General features: G+C 37.6%; 1 protein-coding gene across 3 annotated transcripts in view; it reads right to left on the reverse strand.

Annotated features, from left to right (window-relative positions):
• The window catches only part of THSD4 (thrombospondin type 1 domain containing 4), a 244,155-nt gene that overhangs the window by 108,788 nt on the left and 110,225 nt on the right, over positions 1-25,142 (reverse strand). For all 3 annotated transcript variants that reach the window (XM_042039239.1, XM_042039240.1, XM_042039241.1), the window contains exon 7: positions 23,839-23,975. In XM_042039239.1, the coding sequence (XP_041895173.1) occupies positions 23,839-23,975 (137 nt within the window). The remainder of the gene's footprint in view (positions 1-23,838; positions 23,976-25,142) is intronic.

The raw sequence follows: 25,142 nt of genomic DNA on the forward strand, positions 1-25,142 counted from the left end.
CAGGTTAACATTTCCAGGAAGAAAGAAGGGCATGATTTAGAGGAAGAGCTGAGGCCTGAACATATGGTTGATGTAACTAGTGCAACATAAGCTGAGAGAAGGAGAGGGTAGCTTATCCAAGTTCTATTCATGAATACATCTAAGATGCACCCATAGACACTGTATCTACAAACCAAAGTATCTCACACATAACCGGCTTAAAGAAAAAAGCAGAAATAGGAGGCCTTTTGCTAATTTTCTAGCTAGCAGCAAGTGTGACATCTCCCTTTGGAAAGGGAGTCGGAGGCCAGTGGCAATAAGAGAACGAATTAGCTGCATTGGCCTGGAAAGTTTATGATTAGCTTGGGAGGTCTGAAGCCTGCTGATCACTACAAAAATAACATTTCACTTTGATGCATGTCTGTCGACTCTCACTATATTAAAACGTTTTCATTTCTAAATGTGGGTTTCAGCTGCTGTGTCTGGCCACCATGTGACATGAAAGTGAGGATCTTTATGTAACACATTGTTTTTCTAATCAGTATTTTATATAAGAGAAGTTAGCAAACACTAAATATTCTGTGTGCTTGTGTGCCTGCAGTGATTTAAAGAGTTCAAACTAATACAAAATACTAATTCCTGAAAATATATACTGGAATAAAACGCAACGGTTCGCCACTAGAACCAAAACATCTCACAGCAAATTGAGTGGACAGTTCTGAATTTTAAAAATGAAGGCACAGAACTGCATAAATCAAGATCAAAACTCTACAGTAAAAACATGTGAACTACCAGGACATTGACCATATATCCTCTAGCAAACATATTAGAAAGAATTCATTTGTGTGTTGGCAGAAGTACAGCACCTTAAGCACTTGTGCAATAAAAATGTCGGACACGACAATCAGACAGTATGAAACTATTCCTCACAGGGCCTTTAACACTTGTTATAAACTGCTGTATTATAGAAGTTAAATCTTTCTTTGCAGCTACCTTCAGTATTTTTTTCTAGCCAGAGGCAAACAATTCTTTACAAATGTGCCTCCTCAATCTCTGACTTGAGGATCTGGGATGTGGCTTGTCTTAAATTAGCTTTACAGTAAGAAAGAACTGTAGCTGTACTGAGGAGCATTTCTGTCAAGCTTCATGTTCTGTTGCTATACAGCATGAAAAGCTCCCTCTGTCCTCTCTTCATTGTGCCAAATGAGAAGGGCTAATAAGCATCCTTTGTTTATGGCAATGCTCAGGGACTCTGAAAAGTTAGGTTCTTATGCCTAAGCACAAGTGAAATTAGCTGTGTTCCTAGATGGACATCCATATACAAATATAATTTAAAATTGAGTTTGAATTTTAAGACCAGCATTGAATGAAGACCAAATGTCACAATTTTGGAGATATTAGTGAATTTAGAGAATTAGAGAAATTTAGATAAATCTAACATAGACAGAAAACTACTAGGCTGTGATAGTTTGATTTGAAGATGCAGTTCCAATCAACACTTCCAAAGTTACAGTGGTTTTACATTCAACATTCCTTCTGGTCAATCCCTAAATGAAGAGAGAAATGAGAAGCAGAAGTTTTAAAAGTTTCCTAGATCCCACACACACAGTGACGGCTTCCCTCTTTCACAGTCTTTGTGCAGTTGTTGTCAAGGAAATAACAGAAAAGCCTCCATAGGTCTTTACTGGTTATGTGTCTGTTTTCTTATTAGAGAGCCATGCAAATACCCTCGTGACTTTCGTACAATATTCTTTCAGCTCATGGAGACTGATTGTTTCTGCAAGAGTTTCTCATAGCCCAATAGTTATTTGCAGGTAATTGCAATAATGACAGCTCTGCAAAGACTTTCAAAACAATGTGAAAAAATCATATACCACTTAGAAGTCTCTAGAAAATTATTAGCAACTTCTTTACTAAAACAGTTTTGGTGATCCCCAGTTCTCTTCTTATGCAGGCAGATTTTGAATTCTACACAGAAGTTAATACAGATTCCAAACGTTCAAAGCTGACAGTTTATATGTGCAGAATAATGCATATTGCTGAAAGCACGTACTATACAAACCAAGAAAACTGAAGAGATTGATTTAAAATTCACATTATACAGCTTGAGATAAGCTTCTGCATGAACTATTTGTCAAGGACAGCTACCATGATTCTGTGATCAAATAGCTGGTGACACTAGGGAAATTTAGTATACATATGCAAGTAAGCTGGAAATTATTTTAGACTGCTGTCACTATGCAAACAAACCAAAATGAAAGTTAAACAGAATGTTCTTTGTAATAGCTGAAAAAAGGAAGGGCACATTTCAGACAGATGTCACTAGATGTCTATTGAATATGCTTCTACAAATATAGTATGAACAATTATGCCAATGATTTTAATGGATAATTAAGTGGTTGATGTGAATTCATTAATAACTTTTTCTTTTCCTTGGTAGTCTGATATTTGTGTTAATTTCCTGTCTTCTGTTCTACATTCTTTTATCCAACAAACAGGACAAAATCTGGCACAAACCAAAAGCTTTAGACTTCCCAAGGCCAGGCTAGCTTAAGATATTTACAGAATGTTGTTTTTGTGTACGAACAGAGTAGCTGTCTATAGAGTAATACCTTTTAACCGGTATTACTACATAAAAATATGATCATGCAGGTATCCACTACTCATCCTCTTACACAAGAGACCCTGAAACAGAAAACAGCGAATAAAGGGTGTCTTGGAATTCTGGAAAGACAAGAATAAGTTTGCAAATACGAACATTCCAGCCAAACCTAAGTGCGCACAGAAAAGGGCCATTAAAAATGGCAAAAAAAAGGATTATATTCTTTTTGCACTATGTTCCCATTCCCTGTGCAGATTTTTTTCTAGCTGTGTGGTCCCTTGGCTAAAATGAAAAACATTCCTGGAGGACTTTTGAAATTGCAGTGATGAGGAGTAAGGAGCAAGAAGAGGCTAGGGAACAACTACTGCAGCAGGGGTAAGACTGTCAGTAACAAAAGCTCAGACTCGATAACGGAATGGAAGAAGTTGCTAATGAAAAGATGTGTGTCAAGTGGGAGGAGAAGGAGCCTGACTAATACTCATGATTAACTCAGATGGGATACTGGAAGACAAGTGTGATGACAAAAAAGGGTGCAGGAACTAAATGGGTTAGAGACAGACTCTCACTGCTTTAGTGTGAACCCACAGGTAAGTGCCTCTTCTCACGACCCTGTGAAATAGGAGAATAACATCCATTTAGATGCATACTACGAGCACTTTGTATCCAAGCAAAGATATTAGAAGTAATACTTTTGAAGTGATTATCTCAGGAAATACTGACAGAGATTATATAAAATTATTCAGGTCATGATTTAAAATGCTTGCCAAATGGGAAAAAACATTAAAATGGAAAATTAGAGAAGGTATTTAAGAACCATCATGCATAAAACAATAAAAGTACGTACTTGCAAAACTGGAATGAGCACCTTAAATTAAACAAGTAAGAATGTAAAATACAAAAACTGTGCACCAGGCTGTAACATCTTGGCCAACCAGAAACAAACAAGGCCAGGTTCTCTCTACTGCTGATTTCAGAAGAGGTTTTCTCTCTCTGTAAATGACACAAGTACTGTAACAATGACATTCCATTAACATTATAATCATAAATGGCTTTGATCTGTAGTTTATCAAGTAATTAAAAATGATATGGCTTTTCCTGAACTTTTAATCCTTTCCTGACAGAATGTGTGGGTGGCAGTAACATTTTCCCTGGGCAGCAAGACACAGATTGCAGATGCAATGACTACAGAAAAAGATATTCATAAACATACATCAACTTCCATATAAATACCCTTCCTCTTTGGGGAACAGAGGTGTATTGGTGACAGTGATCAGAATCAGGACACGCACTTCTGACCCACAGAGTTTCTGAGAATGCTTCCTTCACGACCCTCAAGGGATTGCCACTGACATCAAAGATAAAGACAAATAGAAAACTGGAGCTTACCCTGCAAGATTTGAGTTTCTTCAATTCACTAAAAGATCTGCTCATGAAACAAGGCACTGCTACAAAAGATTCCCAAAACCAAAACTTCATCTTGAATTTCACATTCAAATTTTAGTAATTAATATTCAATGCTTAGCAAATCCAAAGAAAAGTTGATGAAATCCATTTAGTCAAGAACCCACTTTGCCCTTGGGGAAATTTTCAAAAGGACCTGAAGTGCAAAAGAACTACAGATCGTAGTGCAAGTGAGCACATCTGTTGTGTTCATCTTTCCCAGTGCTTTGAGAAAATCATCCTCATAAAGCAACAAAAATGTAAAACCATCTCTAAAAGCATTCTTTTCTCTAAAATGACTGTTCCCTGTATTCAGCATTAGACTTCTGACGTGCTTCTGAGAGTGCTACTCTTTGGAGAATAAGCACTTTTTTATTTTGAGAATAAATAAAAAATTTGAAATTACAAACGTAAACTACTTTTTCAGCAAGCAATTCAGTTCAATATTTCAAAATCCCAACAAAGCATTCATGAGTAAGTACTTGGAAGACTTTTTTTAAGCAAGGCAGCAGTGGCTTTAGGACCCCAAACTCCTAGGTTGCTGAAGGTCTTCACCAGCCCATGCACTGCTGTGCAAGGCAGAGACCCCCCAGGAAGTGTTCAAGGGATCTGCTCCAAATACAGAACATAATTTAGCTGTGACAAGCTAAACCAACAACTACTGAGTCAGGTCTGTGTTGGCAAATGGCTTCCACCGTTGTTCCAAAAGGACCATCTCCAAAAATCTCAGACTTTTTACCCGTGTTATTCCCAGAGCTATTACAGCTGGCATAGCGCTGAAAAAGAAATTATCAACAAGATAAAGAGAAAAGACTGTGCAGGAAGTCTGCAACTGTTTTCAAAATGAACTCCTGATGACATTTTACATTTTGTATGCAATCAAATTCTTATTCTTTGTTTGTCCTTCAAAAAGATCTTCAAAGGATAAAAACCAAACTGTCAAGAGTCCTCAACATAAAAAAAGCAAGCAGTAAATGCTATAGGGTCAAAAGTTTGAAAAATATCTGGGTTTTAGTTTCCAGCATACCCACCCTGCAAGTAGGTTGCACAGCTTTCCTTAAGAGCGTTTTTAAAACTGAAGAGAACGTATAAGCCAATTTCCTTCTCCTCCTCCTCTAGGGTAACTTTAGCCCCTGGAGGGCTTCGAGCCAGCCCTGTAAACAGCGAGGTAGGTCACTCCTGCTGGAATTGCTCGACCTGAGCTCTGTGCAGCTGTACCAGCTCTGGGATACACAGTCCTTCTTGCCAGGAGTCAGGTTTCTCCACACAAGGTTCACTGGCAACGGTGCCAAAGAATTAACCAGAGACTCAAGTCACTGGGGGGTTCCTATGATTCCAAAGAAGCCAGTCTGAACACAGTAAACTGTAAACTACTAACTAAGCCTTCTAAAACCTTATTATAGAAATTAATTACTCCTGAGTAGAAGGCTGGCATGCTAAAATGTTTTCAGAACCACAATATTCTCTAGATGATAGCCCTAGGCACAGCTGCTGAAATAATTGTCCACCATGTGAAAACTGAAGTTACTGGTAAAAACTTCCACAAAAGATTTGCATAAATTACTGCACCCACTCGACACAAATGCCACAGAGCAACATCCAAAGATTCCTGCTTACAGTTTTCCACTGACTACCGAGCTGCCTTACAGCCATAGATGGTACACTGTGCAATTTTTTCCATACAGTTACTTCTAAAGAAATGCCTACATGATACTTCGCAGCAGATGCAACTCATTCTGTCCTCCTTCAAACTCACTGGATGCCAACCTTCCCTGTACAGAGCAAAGGTGAAAGGTGTAAAATTTAACAGTGTGACCACATGCCTTTCTGAGACAGTACCAGGCACACTCAGGATCAGCATCATGTGGCTACAAAGCTTCTGCATGGCAAGGAGCATGAGCCAAAAAAACCTTGTATCCGCCTGCCAAAAAGCATGGCAAAAGATTACTTCAAAGCAAGCTAGAAGTAGATTATTTGAGCGCCTGAGGCTTTTGGCTGAAAATTTGTTGACTGGATGTCATATGCATACTTCAGTCTCAGGGGTGCAACTTTAACTATTATCTTAGAAGAGACTAAAACAAAGAAAGGAAAAAAGGAAAGAAAGCTTCTGAATTAAATCTCTCTGCAGAGACACCACATCACCTTCTGGATCAGGACATGGAAACAAACTCAATACTGCATCAAAATCACAGTATAATACTAGGCTTAGTGTAAGAAAAATAATTCAACAAATGTGCATGCATCACTGACTTCTGGCTTTCATAACATCCATTAAGTTCTGGAGGTTTTTAAAGCAGAAGGTTATTATGAAGTTTACCACTCTTACAGTATTGTCAGTTCTCACTCTTCTTCCACCTCAAAATGTTTTTACAAAATGGCATTGCAGTCAGGAATGTCATACTGTGGGTTCCATCACACCAGGTAAGACCAAGAAGCAACAGACTTATCCAACAGTATTGTAATGAACAAACAGACAGATCACAGATTTCCTGGGTTTTCATCAAAATCGTTACGAATAATGCAGCAGGAATCCTAAATATGCCAGCCCAAGAGAAAAGGCTGCAGTTATTGAATCTGATTTACTGAAAAACTCAGAAGTCAGACTGACATTAAATTACTCAGCTATTGGGCCAGAACTATCAATATAAATTATAATGTGCTAAAAATACTATCAGAAATATAACCCAAAATAGCAATTAAAATAAAGCTCTGAGGAAACAGAGAGCCTTAAAATGAAAAAGAGTGGTTTACACATTCTAGTCTCAGACAAGTAAAAAAAAACCCTATAGACATAATTTTATCTGTTCTACTTGTTTTGCAGCACAAGTATATGACACAAAGTACCTAGAAAAAAAACAACTGGGTCTATCAGAACACTGAAACCTGATGCTACTGTTGCAGGTACATTTGCAAAACTCACTGTTCTAGATTAATCTTTGGCAGTATCCCATTGTGAGTATGTGAAGGGATTAATAATCTGCCTACGTTCTTTTACCTACACCTTTAACACTCCACAAATATATAGAAGCACAATCCAAGAATTTGTAAAACGTGATTTTTTCTTTGCTGTACACAGAATTCATGTGTTTTACTATTAAATCCCGAAACTTTAATTTATGCATTTCCCGAAACTTCTCAAGTCCCCAAGCCAAAACAAGAAAACACTTATGAAAAAAAAGAAACCTTGTGATTTCAACACATCTTTGCTCTCATAAGCCTTAGCACAAACCTATTTATTCCCTAAAGGTATATTTATTTCCTAAAGGAAAAATTCAGTCAGAAACAACAGTAAAGAGCAATTAAACAGTATCATAACATTCAGCTTGTTATTTGTTAGTTACAACTCCATGTTACAGCAGGAATAAAAAACTTGACAGTTTGGCATCTGAAAAGCATTCATTATATAATACCTGATACTGTGTACAGCAGATGTTCTAAAACTAGAGCCCACTGCCCTCATGAGACCAGTAAAGACCTTCTAGGGGTTTGCAAAGTTCCTTGATTTTGCTTGTAAACTTGTGCAGTTACTTAAGTGGGCCTGTCAGAAGGGGGAAAGGGACTCCAGAAAAACCAAGTCTTCAAAGACTGAAAAAAGATCGACTGGTTTCACAGTATGTGCACAACTACAAACTTAAGATTTAAAATGCTTGTATGAGTTAAGATCTGAACAATATTTATTTTGATCATGCCATGGCAACAGAGAAAATTTGGGTATGGAAACATCTCTTACATCCTTGCTTGGAGAGTTATTTGAGCAACCTGGTTATAAAGGGTTCCTTCCTCACCTGCCCACAGCCTCCCTGTGGCCCTGGTCAGTGCTCCTGCTTTACTCTAGAGAACAGCAGACAGCAACAAGCTGCAGGGATAAAGCAGCTTTCCTTGTCCTGTCATGGCTTTTGGCTTTCCCCTCCCAGGCAGAATCAGGCACTTCCCTGCCACATGCAGAATCAGAGCAATCATGTGACCCTATTTCGAAGTCAACAGACAAAGGTGAGCTCCCACAACTGGGAAAGCTGAGGGCTGATTGGCATGCAAGGCCTTGGTCCAAAACAGACAAGCAAATGGGTTTGACTGCAAATGAACGCAGCCTTGATGACTTCATCTCGCTGTCACGGGATATGCTGATCACTACACTGCTGTGAGACCTCTCTCAAAGGCTCCAGTTCAGAAACAGATTTACTTGCTTTATAGTTTGTATTAATTCTCTTTTTGTTGGAAAATAGTCACAGCATTGCTTTGTTTGCCTGAATGCAGATTTCTGCTTGGGAACCACTGAAAAGCCAAAGAAAATTTTACATTCAGAAGTAAGATCACTCGAGAAAATTGCTAGTTTGCAGTAATGCAGTAAAAATACAGAGCCAAAAGTCCCACGTGAGTAATTGCCAGATTTTGGAATGATGCTGCTCAAGACATGATAAGCTACTGCCACCGCAACTCTGTGTTAGGTTGGCTGCAATTCTTTACTACTGAAATAAACAAAAAACGCAGCACGTGCTGGACTTCCTGCTTCAGTACAACAGCAGTGGCACTATTCCTTGAGGATTTTGTGTCACAAACTTTTTTTTTAATCTACTGTAACTTCTTCCCCTATTAAATATGTATTTCTGATTGTATCCATGTGAGATATATTAGTCAAGCATTTTCATTAGTATATTTGTGCTTAGAAACGCTTTCTTGTGTTACAAGACTCAGTCAGTCAGCAAAGCTTCAATTCATCAAAGCACTTAAACCTGCACCTAACTTCAAGTATGCACCTAATCCCATTGACTTTAATGGGACTGCTTACTTGCTTAGTTAGGCATGCATTTAAAAATCAGGGTCCATGTAAGCATAATTGTGCTCTTTGGCCTGGTCCCAAGCCCTTAAAAAAGGAAAAAAGCAGAATGGAGAACAAATGTTCAGCAAAGATGTAAGAAGGCACAGCAGCTTTCTAGGAAATATGCACAACATAACAAATAATTTGTTTAACTACCTTTACAGAAAGTCCCAACAATCAGAGTTAGCTGGCAATCCAGTTATTGAATTCTACCAAGATATTTTCAAACCTCAACTGAGCGCTTTTAGGAACATTTATTCAATAAAGTTGTCGGAAATCATAAGTAAAAGAAAAGCATGAAAGCATTTCATCCAGGTGTGTTTATGTTGCTTCTCACCACTGAACCAGTTACCAAGGGATGCAACTGTCCAACGCTGCTAAGCACCAACACCTCCCCCTCTTGTTATTGGGTTGAACTTTATATTAAATAGTTTCAGAACAATGTATGCAAAGTCTAAATTTGGACTATAATTTCAACTAGGTGCACTGCTGTAATCAATAATTCAGTCCTGCAACTTAAACTTCTATAGGAAGGTAGACACAGAAAAACTTGAGGGCTGGAACACAGTGCAGATGGTGAAACTGAGGACTTTTGACTTCTTCCCCTTTGCATCACTGATGTTCAACAGAGAGTAGTGGCAAAGGCAGCCAAAGTCTCTAGGATACGAAGTGGCAATGTTTTCATTCATATTATTAAGATGACTTAAAAATACATGAGGAGTGAAATTTTTCCAAGACTAATGACTCCTCCTCATGCTTCCTAACAATCAGGGTAATAAGATAATAGGGTTCTGACAAGAACAAACCCAAAACCTTTCTATTTCATAAGACAAGAATAATTATTTCTCTCTCAGAATGGCACTTAGACATTACAATTCAAATGACCTAACACCTGATAATAAGATTTTTATTTGGCTTTATAAAATGATTACCAGAAAGTTTAATATGAGAAGAACAACTAAACAGAACACATTTTCTGAGGGATCAAGTTACAGTTACACTTTGCTCAGCAAGGCTGCCTTGTAGGAGAAAACAAATAAGATGAATCCATTTTTTAACAATGACTCATAGTGCAAAATAAGCCTGAAGCTTTTCTTAAGTACTGTTTTCACTAATATAACTACAAAAACACAAGACTTTAAACTCCTAATACATTAGATCCACAGAAAATACATCATAGTTTGCTGTAATGGCTCCTGAAAAGTACAGAAATATACACTGCTTTAAGTATCTGGTAAAATTTAAAGGTTAAGCAACAACAACTGGAAGCACACATTTTAAAAAGCCCTACACAAGAAGTCAAGCATTTTATAGTACAGCAAGATGCAGTTAGTTAACACTGCTGTTTATGATCTCCTTTTGGACTGGTTTAATTGGTTATATCCAGTATCTGGTCTCCATCAGCACAAACAGTAGCAGTAAAGTACTGTATCCAAAAGTATACAGTAAAGTATACATCATAATGTATAAGTACTACTTGCAAAACAGTAACTTTTTTTTTTAAAGTCTTGCTCTCCTAGAAAATAGAAATTGAAGCTTTATAAATATACCAGAGGGAGGAAACAAACCTATGAAAGCAATTCCAAGCTCCAGTCTAGCCACAGTAGCTGTACAAATTCATTAGTGTCCATAACAGAGGTGAATGACCTTAGAGCAGTCTAGGAGTCCACTGCAAACATTCCAGAGTTCAGAAGTCATGTCCATCACACTGGGACTTTGTGTTGGCAAAGGGACTTAACCAACTTCAGGCACGTAAGATAAACTGCATCTGCCACATACAGCCAACTCTAAACAAACAAATCTTGCAGTAATAAAATTTATTTGTTTTAATAAAATCCTATAGGCTGTAAAACAATATCCTCGTGCAGGTAGGATTTCCACAGGTCAAAGACTTTCCAGTCATGCCTCATTTCTTGAAATGTGAACACAAACTGCAACAATCCCTTTAAAATGAAGCCTTGTCACAGTAGGAGACATATACAATTTTGACAACTATTTTCCAGTCTTACAGAATACAGATATTTTAGGATGCTTCCATGCAGGCCACTGTACCTACTTAAGGGTTTAAATGCTGGGTGTTCAGACACTAATACAGTTTCAGTGCATATGTACTTCATCCACTCAGCACGACGAGATCACACTTCCTTAGAATACTCAATGGTTGTGCAAGGCCACCTGAATCTGTTTAAAAAGTTGTTTCCTCCCTCTCAGCAAACACTGAGAGGAATATTTTAATACTAAGACCCAAAATTTAGGGTCCAATTTGCATGTGATCACATTTCATTTAAATAAGCTTCAGTAAATGCCTATTCCCTCATATTCAGTCCTTCTACAATTTTACAACATAAGATAAAACTTTTCTTTACATGCACTGTTTATGAGAATTTTAAATCATGAAACAACTGCATAAATGTGAGGAAGACTTCTTCTTTTAAAAAGTGGGAAAGGTTAGTCAAGTTCTTCTTCAGCTTTGATCACATACACAACTATAATAAAATGGTATCTGGTCTGTCAACACAAAACCCAAAGAGATGTTCTGCAATGGCTAAGGTAAATTCAGATATAGTGGTCTTTGCTTTTAAGTACTGAAAATTATGGAAACCCAAAATTACATTTCTACTTCACATAAAGCCCTGTTTGTACGCATGTAGGGTACATCTGGCTTGAATCGCCTGAAGAAAAATAGTCAGTAAGACAAAAATGTAGAACTTTTACCTCAAGATGATTCAAGCGTTGATCAAAACAGCTTAATGTACTCTCTAAAATACAGAAATATGTCTAAGCAATGTAGATTCATTGAAGTCAAACGGCACCAGAAGCAGGGGGGAGGTGAGGCACACCCAAAAACCTACATCGAATCACATCCTTTTTGAAGCCATGTAACACACTAGCTAGCAGTGCTCTCAGAAAAATTTCATGCATGTTTATTGCATTGAATTCAAAGACGTTAATAAAATTTATTCACTTTTACAGAATTACTGGTAGCTCCAAGAAACTCGCTGTTTCCCCCTAAAATAATGTTCTCTTCAGCAGAGAGACATCCATCACTCTAAAAATTTGCCTGCTTCCAAAGAAGCTGCCAAGAAGGAAACAATCTGCCATTAAATGCATCCCAAAAGGAAAAAAAAAAAGAAAAAAACCTGACCAAAACAAGATACTTTTCCAGTGTTATCAATGTGTTGCCCGGAGTATTCTTACTGAAGGACAACTTCCTCAGGAACAACAGAAAAGGCTTCCTGAATCCTGATGGACCAGCTGGAGAAATCAGAGGTCCAAGCTATCTTTCTGTTGCTCTTCATAAGGTCACTATCTCAAGCTCCAGCATGGAAGTTAATGGAACTAATTCATTTTAGTCTAAAGTAGATTTCAGCAGCAATGAAATTGCTAAAAATAGATCAATTTGCTAGAGAATTTGTTGAGATGCAGACCTGGATTCTCTTCTAATATGTTTACTCAATTTCCCTCTCTCAGCTACCTTTGTTCCTCAAGGGAACAGTGTCACTGCCTCTTATTCATGTTGTTTTAGATCATGAAAGCTCCAGGAAAAATTAAGAGCGCTATTCTAAAAAATTACATTTTTTCAAAAGGTTGATTTCTTTTAGGAAATTTCATTTTTTAGCAAGAGTAAAATCAATACTCAAGCTACAGCTAGTTACTGAAATGTAATGTTAATACAGAGGAGCAGAACCACGGTAATTATATAACCCTTCACCCACAGCAAACGGAAGGCAAACCTATTATCTTGAGTCTCTAGCTGCAGCAATTCCAGGCTGCATTATTTCCTACTTGACATGAACAAGCATCATAGTCACAGGTGGTTACTGTTTTCTGGGTAATCTGCAGTAATGTAGTCTTACATCCAACCCCTAAGTACTTTAAAACCTTAGCAAATAGCAGTTGATTTAAAGCCATGTTTTCTTCAAGACATTTGCTGTACTGCACATACTGCACAGGTGTGTGAAACAAACATTTCCTTCTCATACTACCCAAGCTGTGTAAGACTTCAAAGTCCCCCATTATCTCCTCCACAGAAAGCTATTTCTTACCTGTGTGACTGCAAATCCATGGCAGAACTGTCTAGATTTGGTTCTGCTCTGAATATCATCAACAGAAGCACCAAATAAGTTACAACTAAAGAATTCCAATTCTTCTTTTCATCATACTTTCCACTCTACTAAACTGGGTAAAACTGTGTGTGTGCTAAAGGGTACAAATCAGTCATGCAGATATGGTGGGAAACAGCCTTTTAGGAAAGCAGGACTACATTCACTTACTAGAATCTTATGTCAAAATGATGTTGAAGAAGAAGTATCTGCTTTGCAAGAACATGTATTTAACACCACAGCAGGAACTTAGTCCCCTTCAAAAATGTTTTGCTAAGCAATTCTTCCACTTTACATTTTGTAAGATACCACCAAGGCACACTTGAAACATCTACAGAAATCCATTATACTTGTGTGTAAAGGCTCACACCCCTCTACAGAAAACAGCTTGGGATACAGGGAATAAATATGAACAGGAAGGGAAAGAAAGTGCCTCTGTCACAGAAACGTTTGGGACTAGAGGATTGCTTTTAGTCACAACTAGTTTCTTAAGTTGCTCACTAGAATTCGGCAGATATTTTTCATATTTACACAGGAACCAAACTGATCTGCATGTTCCCACCTCTGTCACCACAGTTCCTTGTGTGTCCATGACCTTGATAAGAATAAGCCAGACTACATATAAATAGCATCACCAACAGTCCAATATCAGTAACCAACAAGTCTGACATTTCTGATTTCTGCAAGGTCAACAGCCTGGCACGCAACAGTTATTACAATTATAGGCACAGCTCTAGTATGGAAAGGAAAAGGCAATGTCTATAAAAACATTTTGTATTTTATAGAAGAAAACACATTTTTGTTTCAAATTTACCTCTCCTTGTTATGAGATACATGTATATGTATGTTTCTGATTTCTACTTCACAGGACTTGTAAAAACTACACACAAGCCAAACGATACTAAATCACTCCCAGTGAACTATTAGGATCACTTGACTGTGGACACAACTTTAACCTTGACCAAGTTTTCAATTCATGAAATGCACTTAGATGCCACATTAAGCTGCTTCAAACTAGAAGCCAGCAATGTCATGTGGCAAACATTATTGATACATTTCCCATACTTTAAAAATAAAATTGATCTAGTTTAATGCATGTTCTCAAGAAGGTTTTTACGAGAGGCTTTGAACAGATCGGGTGTCTGTGTTACAAAGAGGGAACAGGAAGTTATTCACAAGCATTTTGATGACTCCACTGAGCAAGGTATAAATGCTCTTGTTCAAAGACACCATCTTGCCAGAACCCCAGAAAACTGGATTGCTTCCTCATCGGCAAGAACATGGTATATTCCTGTGACTGCAGAGAAGCCTGTGGCCATAAAAAGGATTAAATATGTCAGTCTTATGTAATACCATCACGTTTCTGTTTTGTTCAAGTTTTGACATTATTTCTGGAAATGGGAAAAATCTGTTGTTGCAATAATAAAATGTCTGAGATGCCAAAATAGGGCACAGGCTTGCAAATCAATAGACTTTTTAAGAAGGTTATGAGCTCGCCTCACTGGTTTTGTGAAGTCTGAGCAATTAAGTGTATGATCTTGTCACAGTTTGTGATTTCTCTCAGCAAACATGGAAGCTGGAAATTTACATTACTTTAAATGAAAAACTAAATGATCCTACATTCATTTGACTCCAGTCTGTAAGACTTCAAAAATTAGACATCCTGACAATTGTAGGGAGAAAACAGAAAGAACTGTAGAGGCAGTTTCAGTGTGAAGCCATATGAAAATCTGGCTGATTTCAGGTTCTGTTAAAAATTCTATTTCAACCAAGTTTGAACAAGCTCATTTTGATCTAGCTGTACACCATTTTACCATCTCTGATCTTACTAAATTTCACAGACTGAGGTGATACCAGATGGCATCCAGGATACTTTTTTATTCTGAACTTTTGAGAAAAGCTCAAAACCCTTATGTGAAAGCTTGACCAATGTGAAATTTAAACTGAAGGGAGCTCTGATTAGACTTCTGTGAAATTAAATTGTATCTTGTAAACATCTTTTAAACATCTTGTAAACATGAGCTGCTGCATCAAAATTGAAACTCTGGTCTCAGCAAAGGGTTAAGACTCAGATTCTTGCTCTCCCTGAGAATACTCTCCCACACCTTTGTTTGGCTGAAAGGCAAAACACAACCTTCTGCAGATGAATATGGTCAAAACATATAGAAATTACACAAACACCAGCTTGTTACAGTGAAGGACAACACTCTGCTGTTAATTCAGCCTTAAGTACATTCCACTACCATTAGGACACAAAAATCCCATTAATCCTATGAAACAAGGATTTGCCACATCATTCCCATTTTGAGATGGAGAATCTGGGCATTAAAAGCACATTTGGGACAAAGATGCATCATATGGAAGAGATGAGAACCAGTTCCCAGCAAGCCGCCCAAGGGAAGGAGGTCACAAAACTACTGGGCTTCACACCTTGGTTAAAAAAATTGGTTCTTAACAGGGCTACAGAGTCCAAAAAACAGCTTCTGGGTCTCGACTGCACTCCCAGCAGACACTCAGTACCTTTGCACAGTGCTAGACTAACAACAACCAGAGTTTAAATGAAATATCCAAGGTCCCACAGGAAATCCACTGCAGAACAGCCCAGCTACTTTGGCTGGAATAGGGATCTGCATCCATAGCAGGTCTTGGAAGTAGCCACTCTACTTAGCCCAGGGACTCAATCTCTCCATCAGACAGTGACACAATGGCACCTTCCTAACTCAAGAGTTAGTTTTATCACAGCTTTGGTTTAACACAGTAAGTCAATACTTCAAGCATATTTTAAGAACAGCTCCTCAGCTATTTGGTCTGGGTGCATCTATAGCTGTGTGTGCAGGTGCTGCATAAAAAGAATAATAGATGCATACACAGAACTAGATCCTTCTTCCCAAGGATTTATTTATTCATGTGACAAATTTGCCTATCTCGCTCTATCAAAATTGTAATCTTTGCTTTAATAGAAGTGCCTAAAAACACACTGGACCCCTTCCAGGCTCTAAAGTAATATTATAATGTAGTTAAATGAAAACAAAGCCTAAATACTTAATTTCCTGTAGATTTCCAAGATTGCTGTTCCAGTTTCCTGACTAAATAATAGGTATTTTGGAATATTCTGTTACAGTTATTAGCATTTTCAATTTGCTCCTAAAAGTCATCAAAACAAAATTAAGCATTAACTTACTCTTTGGCTCCTTAGTAAAAATCAGCTTAGGTCAGACAGTATTTTGCTGCACTTTCATTGCTTCCTAAAAATTCCTGTATTTTCACAAAGACCTCTGGATTACTGGCTTCTGATAGTTTATTATAATTAACAAAGAAAAAATCCTAGTGCCTAAATTCTGAAGTTCCTGAAATGACTGTACTGTAATAAAATTTTCATCTAATCAGTGATTTATCAGTAGTAACAATAATAAAATATTACCAATACTCACCTGTCACCAAGTGGTATAAGAGTATTTCAAAAAAAAAAAAAAAAAAAAGGAGATGAACAAACCTTTAGCAATAAATACACTTCCATACTGTATTTCTAAGAACTCTGACTTTTAGATGAGGCCTGAAATACCACTGGTCAACACAGCATAATTGCTAACACTTTGCTAGCACAAGGGAGCACAACTGCAAACAAAGAAAAAAGCCTAATCTCCAGACCATGGACATCACAGGAGGCAGCATGGATTGAAAGTGGCAGAGAAAGCAACAAAACAAATCAAATTAAAATGAAATACTAATTCCATTTATTGTTTCAATTATTGTTTTAGCACTCACCTCATAAATCCTCACACATGCAAGCCTTTATTTTTCCCCACAAATGTTCATAAACAGCCTCCCTTCTACTTCATGACCCCACCTGCTATGCGAACACATCAACCTGCTAATAAGCTGTCTCTAGCACACATATGTCTTTTTTTAATGTATAATAACTTTAAGTTTTACTGCACATTCCAACCCTCCTGCAGGTTAAATTTAGTAACAGACACCATGCAAGCAAGCAGAGAGAAAGCAGACAACCAAATGAGAATTCTCATGAAATATGTGATACCATACAAGTTTGCTCTAATACTGTGCAATTCTTTTTTTATTCCCCTTGCTTTTCTTATGATTATCATGATACAATAACTTGTGACTGTTTCCAATTACACTCTTCTAGTATAAACATTACCGAACAACAATAAATTCAAGAGCAGCTTCTCCATTTTCATTTTTGTGCATAACGTAACACTGCCCCTGCACTACACAAGTTCCTCCTTCCAGAATTTTCCTGGGACAATGGTACAAAACTGATGCTGCCCACTCAGAGCCTCTACTGCCATAGAACACATAGACAGTAAGCCAAAATCAGATGCTCTTTTGTTAATACCTGTCTGAGGGGGTCTGCTGGCAATCTCTACTTTCAGGCATCTAACCAAGGTGCCAGGATCTTTTTAAGCATTCTGCAGAGAGGAATCTATAAGCCATTTTTGGAAGTCCCAAGCCAATCACCACAATGGGATGCTGAAAGTCAAATGGCTTGAACATTTCTAGCACGAGAAACAGAATTCAGCCAATTAAAAGCAAAAGGGATCATTTATACTTCAGGAATAATTGCAGTTTTCACCCCTATCCTAACAGGAGAACAATAATGAATACTTATGCAGCCGGTCCCATTTTTAATAGCTTTCTCTCCACTGCTTGCTTGTCCAGGTGTTTAACAGATCCCTTAAATGTGCATTTCACAACATTACTTCTGCTGTACCCCTCTTTGTTTCTTTACAATAAAATCTAAATTACTTTGTTTCCTTTTGCTATTTAACCTCAGAAGAGGGGTCTTGCACTAGCTACATGACTCTCTTTTACAACTGCTTTCCCATACATTCATTGAAATCAAATGTATTTCAATTGGTTGAAATTTCTTGGTGGTTTTTTTTTTTTCTTTGAACTGCTGTAATATAAAACAAAACAGGTTTGGTTCTATTGGTCACTTAAAAGGTATTAACCATAACTTAGTAATTTCTTCATAGGAGACATGACATCAGACCCTTCACCTCAACCATGATACAGGGTACACAGCTCTTCACTGGTTTCCTCTTTTGTGAATGCTGGACAGTGCTGCAATCTTACTATGGGCTACCATAACTTGTTTTGTTAGAGTGCATTCTTGAATACTTTGGCAAGGGATTGAGAAAAAGGAATAGCTGAGATCACATTTATTTTCTGTTTTTATCCAAACTCCTTTTTTCTTGTCTACACTTAATTTCCCCATCACGGAAACCCAGTATTTCAGAAGGAAAAGCAGTGATCATGAGTTCAGGTTTCTTTATGAACAACCACGTGAAGGGACTGGTGTGTTACTGAATGTTTCTTCATAAACGCTCCCAGCACCCTTTTATACCAGTGCACCACAGGACTGTATCTTGTTTCTTTAAAACTAAACTGGAGTGATCATTTGATTATTCCAAACTAGCGAATAATTAACTATTGATAAACAAGCGCAGCTTTACTTCCAACCTGACATACATGAAACTGTTTAATCAGGGAAAAAAACAAGGCCCAACAACATGCACTGTTTCATTTTCTACTCCATTGCTATCCCCCAGCATCTTGAAAATTTAAGATTTTTTTTTTTTTAGGTTTCCTTTGGGTTTGTTTTAAATATATAATTTTCAAACTAGTTCAAAGAGATGCGTACCTCAAGTATAATTAGATTCCCTAACTGTGTCACTTAATCACTAGAGATAACAGCATTTGCATTCAGAACAACTTTTGTAGTGACACAATTAAGCTCAAAGCTGGTATGTATTTTCTAACACTGTCAGCCAATCTATGACGACAAAGGCATACTGCAGATAAGAATTACATTCTACCCTTTCATAAAGACATTCAAACGTGAAAAATAATTGTTTTAAAAAGTGCAGAAATAAGAACAAAATAAAGGTACACAAAACTCCCTTACTTCGCTCATATATATCTCAAGGTGCTTCCTACAGGCGGGTTAGACATTACTGACCACATCTGACAGGAGAACAGAGACAGAGAGTAGAGCAGAGAGATAATCAGAATATGGATTAGCCATTCTATGCCACACTTCCGCACCAAGTTTTGCTTCAAACTGAAGCAAAACAAACATTTTCCAAGCAACACGCTATGTAGCACATTTAAAATAAATAAAATAATTTGGTTTTAATATAAAGTAAATAAAATAAAATTTTAGAATGAAGATATTTCATAATACCATTTTAGGTTGGTTTGGGGGTTTTTTTGGTGTTTTTTCAATGTTAAATGTCATTGTAAGCAACATCTGATCCTGACGACACCTGTTTTACTGGGTCATTTATAGCAAAATGAAAGATGCAGAACTATAGATTCAGACAGCAGCTCCACGGAAGAGTGACGAGCTCCATCCTTTGGATTATGAGGTCTTTTTCAGAACTAGAGGCTGATAGACAATGGGAAAAGAACAAATATACAGATCCAGTGCTTAATCATTTTGTTTGAACTTCAATGTTTGCTACTCACAACTACCTATCACCAGATTTTACATCAGTTTCAGCTCTGTTCAAAGGCAGCAAAGTTATCCTTTCACTGTTTTTAGGTGCAGTGGTTGCCCCTCCTGTGTATCAGGTATCAGAAACAAGTTAGGTCATGGTCAAAGATCATACACCAAAAAATTTTAGTGTTGCTTTATAAATGGAAGAAGGATAAAAGACTTTACAGAGAGTGAGGACAAGAAATCTCACAGAGATTCACTCTGTAAAACATTTAACAAAAACTATTCAAACGAAGGGAAGAAGTGGCAACAAGCAGTTATTTCTTAGCTCCCAGGAACCTGTTTCTTCCATTAACACCTTATTAATGCCTGGCAGGTGTTTCCCAATGCAGAGCTTGGCATTAGCAAGTCATTATGAAGAGAAACAATGAAGAGTCCTATTTCCAAGAGCCAAGAAATTACAATGGTATCTATGAAAAAGCAGAAAGAAGGAGAGCACATTCTATTGTAACCATAGTTTTTCACATCTGTGGTATATTTTAGAGAGCAACCATTTTTCCTTGAACGAAAAGGCCTTCAACAGAGGCTACATACACAATATGAGCTTCTTTGAATGCATCCCACCTATCTGTAAAAAAGGTCTTGAGCTCAAACCACTGTGTCCTCAGCAACTATTGATAAAAACCAAACAAAACAGTAAGACAAAAGCAAGCCTTGAATATGAACAAACAAGAGATTTAATTATTTGATTCTACAATGCATTTCAGCATCTGAAAGTCATAGGCTCCATGATCTGACTTCCCACTTTTACAGAGCATATCCTTTGTGCAGTCATATGCTGGGGAAAGCCTTGGTGACAATTCCCAGCAGAATGCACCTTCTCAACATCCCATCATATAAACAGTGTAAGCTATTCCCTGTTTCGAGGCCAACTTTTAGGGTAAGATCAAGTAACTAGAAACAGTTCCTCACACTGGTCCTTCTCAAATACAAACAGTACCTGGCACCACTTGTCACTCGCCTTTGTGCTCCCCAGTACCAAACAGCAATGCTAACACCAAAGAACTGAAAGCCAGAGCACGCCCCTGGTGCACAGACCATGTTTCACTGGGTACAGTTTCTCAGGCTGCTTTCAAATTCTTTCAATCTCATGACAGAAAGCATTACAAAGTTCCTGTTCAGTGAAGAATACACCCCCTTTCAATACAACCAAGCAGGATGAACAAGCAACCACAAACATTTTCTGTAAATCAGGTGAAGGACAGATATAGGTATCTATGTGCCATTGCTTCTGCTTTGTTAATCTAGAGATCAGGTTCTTCCTTATATTATTAGTGATTTAAAAAGAACACAGTAATGCCAAAGGAAAAAAGAGGAAAGCTTCACAGAAGCTAGTACAGTACAGAGTACTCACACAGAAGAGCCTACAAAGTAAACACAAGAGGACAGAGAAGTCTGGCTCCAATTTTAAGAAAGCACACACAGAAAAACTCCGAATCTACCCCAGACCTTTTTTCAATGTAAGCAATCAACATGGCACAAGTAAGCTGAGGTTCCTACAGAAAACAGCTTCTATAACCCTCAAGACAACCATAGGACTACTCTATATTTCAACATGTATCAGTCATGAGAATAACCCTAACTTATTGAAAGTACACACTTCTCATCATCCTGATCTGTCACCTCTGATCCTACAGCCATTAAAAGTTCCCTAACTTAAAACAACAATGTCACCTACAGTTCTCTTACCTGGACACTAGCAAACTTCAGCACAGTTCCAAATAGGAGCTCCTTGCCTCATCATTTTTTTCTGATGGAGATTTAGCATGGTTGGCTGTGCTTCCTATAGCTGACACAACTTACCTCCCTAGAAAGTTTGCAAGTTTTCAGTATCTGATGCACTCTTTTTTTTTTAAGCAAGTAAAACATCTATTACCAATTATTTTGCTACTGAAGTTACTCACAGCGTGCATTTTAAAACTGCTTAGATATTTTTCAATTAATTTCAGAAGTTAACTGGAAGATGAAAACAAACCACAATGCAAGAGAAAATGTAATATAAAAATCAGGAGACAGAAAATAGTTGTTTCAGATACCTTTAAGAGGTATCTACAGTTCCCACCCAAACAGAATTTTGGGCGAAATGCTACATGATCCTTTTGTAAAGCGCGCCCCCACGTGGTAACCAACATCTCTGCAAAGCCAATTCGTTTCACAGCTCCCAAAGAACTTTTCTGTCTCCCAAACTACCTTGAGTCGGTACTCACACCTGCCCAGGTACCGGGAAGACTTCTGCTAGTGGGAGTGTCCTAGACACGTGCAAAACCACATGCAACGTGCTGCCCTAGAGGTACATTTCCTAATCTATGGGCAAGATCAAAATTATTAAGAACATTCTTTTCTCACAGCTTGCTTATAAAGTCTCCTCAGTATTCTCCTTGCATTTTTCTTCTAAGCTTAAAAGTTACTGAGTAGGACCAATCCACTGTCTCCAGAAGAAATATAAGGATGTACTCATTTTAAACAAAATAAGAAAAAAATATCTTGAAGGAAGAAGTCAGAAGTGTCTGTTTAAATAGCAAGTTGAAGGAAGTCCCATTCGTAGTGACTCTAATTTAACAAATGTAAGATTAGAAGAGGAGTAGCAAATGTATTAAAAAAACCCCACATACTCAGTAATACTGAAACATATTCAAAGCATATGTATTAGCAATAACTAGCTGTGGCACTAAATAAAAACTATTGAAAAACAAAAGTGGAACTCAGTAAGACTGTCAGTGAAAACATATGTTCACTTAACAAAATCCATCAGAAATAATATTGTTCAAGTGTGCAGAAAACCAAACTTACACAGAAATAACACAACTGATTATCAAGATCATTGTTCTAACTTCTTTCTTCTGCATAGGTAGAATATCACACCATTCTTCCTACTTTGCCTAGTTTTATTTTTAAAGTATTTAATTCATTTAGGAATTTTTAATTTCATCAGGATTCAGTCTAATCTAGATCAGGAAATACACAATCATATCAATGACAAGTGAGCTCTTTTTGTAGTACTTGCATTATTGTATGTGCCATTTATTACAATGTCACAGACAACATGTTCTTATGATGAAATACCCTAATTTGTTGGGTTTTCTAACTTTTTAAGTTTTTTTAAAGGACTATTTCATCTCCTACTATACTTCTAAGTAATTTTTATTATAGCAGAATTTTCCATCTTTTTTTTTTTCCTAAGAATAACGTAAGCTGAAAATACTAACCAAAACCAATGGTCCTGGGAACAAAATAGATAATGGCTTGTAACACCAGGATATTATTGTTCTGGTAATGCAAAAAAATGTCCAACAGAGGGTGATAGAGACCACATATTTGTTAGACACAACTCAATTATCAGTTTTCTGGGTCACAGATCAGAACTAAAACTAAAACAAATTTCTGGCGCTTTCTGAATTGGTCTGAGATCAAGGGAAGCTTTAAAGCACAATCAACTTCACCCAGATCTATCATGTACAAAGAAAATTCAAAGCTATGGCTTTGCTCGCACTAAGAAACACAGAACAGGAACAAACATGGCATTGTCCACATGTGCACAAGTAAGAGGAATCGGGACATGCCAAAGACAAGGTTGTGTTCATCAGTGATTTCCCCTGGCAAACCAACTACTTAAACTGAACTTGACCTTTCACTATTTGAGTTCATGAGTCACATCTGAGCCACTTCTGCATCTTTTGCCAACATATGTAGGAAACATCAGCCAAGTGACAAATGCCCCTCGCTAGGAATTTATTTCTTTCACTAACCTTACTTGAAAGATTACCAACTTTTTTTTTCAAAAAACTGTAACATTTTGTTTAAAATTGCAAAAAGTGTATTTATTCATTTGAAAGGGAGTCTACACAGCAGACTGCAAAAAGTCAACACAGCAGCTCCTTCTGAACCCATGAACAGTAACCATTCACTCAAGTGTCTTCTAAGAGAAGAACTTCTCTGCTGAGTAAATGGAGAGCCAGTAAAACCTGAGGCAAATGTGGCCCAATCAGACAAGTTAGACTAGCAGCAGCTCTAAAGAAATCAAAAGAAACCATTCTGTTGCAGACTCTGAAAAACATCTCCACTCTAAAACTGAATCAAAGAAACATACTGCATTTCTTTCTTATTTAAGCTTTCAATCTTTTTGTTCTAAGAACCTCTTCTGTAGAAAGTCAAGTATGTGGAAACAGCTCACTGGCAGTCAGCTTAATAGTGGCTAAAACACCTCCTGAATCCATCCCTTCAGCATTCCATAGTTTGTTCTCAGTAAACAGAAATGTTAGTTACGGAAAAAAACCAACCTGTAATAATAAAAGTTAATGTTTTTCACATCTACTTTAATAAAATAAAAAGAAGTAAGTTTAAGACAGCATTGCACAGGTTTCAGCCCCTGCCTTACCTTGCACTGCCCTGCCACACAGATGGCGGTCCCGTTGGGGTCGCAGGGGGTGCCGTCGATCACCGTCTCCGCCTGGCGCACGTAGAAGCGGTAGCCGATGGCCCGGCAGTTCAACTCACACTTCTGACTCCCCTTCACTGTGGACACACACACAAGGCCCCGTTACAAAGTACACAGCAGTAGATTGGAAAAGGAAAAGCTCGTTAAACGAGCAGTAAGGTCTGAGGGGAAGAAACAAATATACAAACAACGAAGTGTGAGTGACCGCATCAAATGAATGGTGATTAAGAAACCAGCTCCAAGGTTAGCATTCCAACACACCTTACGACAATGTAAACAGTACCTGAGTTGTTAATGACCGACACTTCCCTAAAGGACCAAGAGTATTTCTAGTTTCGTAAAAACATTGCCCAGTTAGTCTTCTTAAAGCATAATAACATGTTAGGGCATTTCATAACTCCTAAGTGTCAGCAAAATCACACCGTAATCGGAAGGATGTGCATCAAATCAGGCTCACTTACAGTCTGCAGTCTGTTCAGGTTGGTTAAGCATACAAACACCTAGCACTGAGAAACATTTCAAACAAGATAGATGCACATTTTTAAAAACTCCATTGTTTTTTCTCTTCAGTTTTACAAGTTACCCTTTAGTGGCTATTCTACTGAAAAACCACAACCCTTTCATTCTATTCCACTAAAAAAAAAAACCTTTCATTTTCAAGAATATATAAAATGCATTATTATTCAAAACCCCATGATTTCTGCTGATGTACAAGAACCAATAAGAAATCAGTCCACTGAAATCTGGGTGCAAGGAACACAGAAGACAAGAAGCAAGACATTATCGTCTCCTCTGAAAATCTGTTCCTTAAGCAGATAGAGTCTAATACTCCCCATATCTTAAACTATCAGGTTTGCTAACACGTTTCTGTAGCCTTTCTGATGCAAATCATCTGTCATGTCAGAGTTGCTCACAGCTTATTACCCTCATTTGCTAACTGACATAACAGTACCTTCAGTTTCTTTCCAACCAAGAGCAGCACTGATACACAGTGGCAGCGAGGTCCAAACAGAAATCCTTCTTCTTTTGACAAGACTTCATTGCTGCCACAATAATGAACTAAAATTCCTCTCACTTCATCAAGCTTCAGCTCATTGCCTATACCGAAACTGAAACCTACTATTTAATCTGTCAAAGAAGATGCTATGTGCCCTCGTTTAATACTAAAACATTGTGTTCACAGGATTTTCTACTTGACTTCAGTGTATTTTTGAATCTTCAGCTAAGACATAACAAAAAGCCAA

Source organism: Corvus kubaryi, unplaced genomic scaffold (genome assembly GCF_017639235.1).
Source record: "Corvus kubaryi isolate FWS band 111438036 unplaced genomic scaffold, C.kubaryi_AGA036_p1.0 37394, whole genome shotgun sequence".
NCBI lineage: Eukaryota > Metazoa > Chordata > Aves > Passeriformes > Corvidae > Corvus > Corvus kubaryi.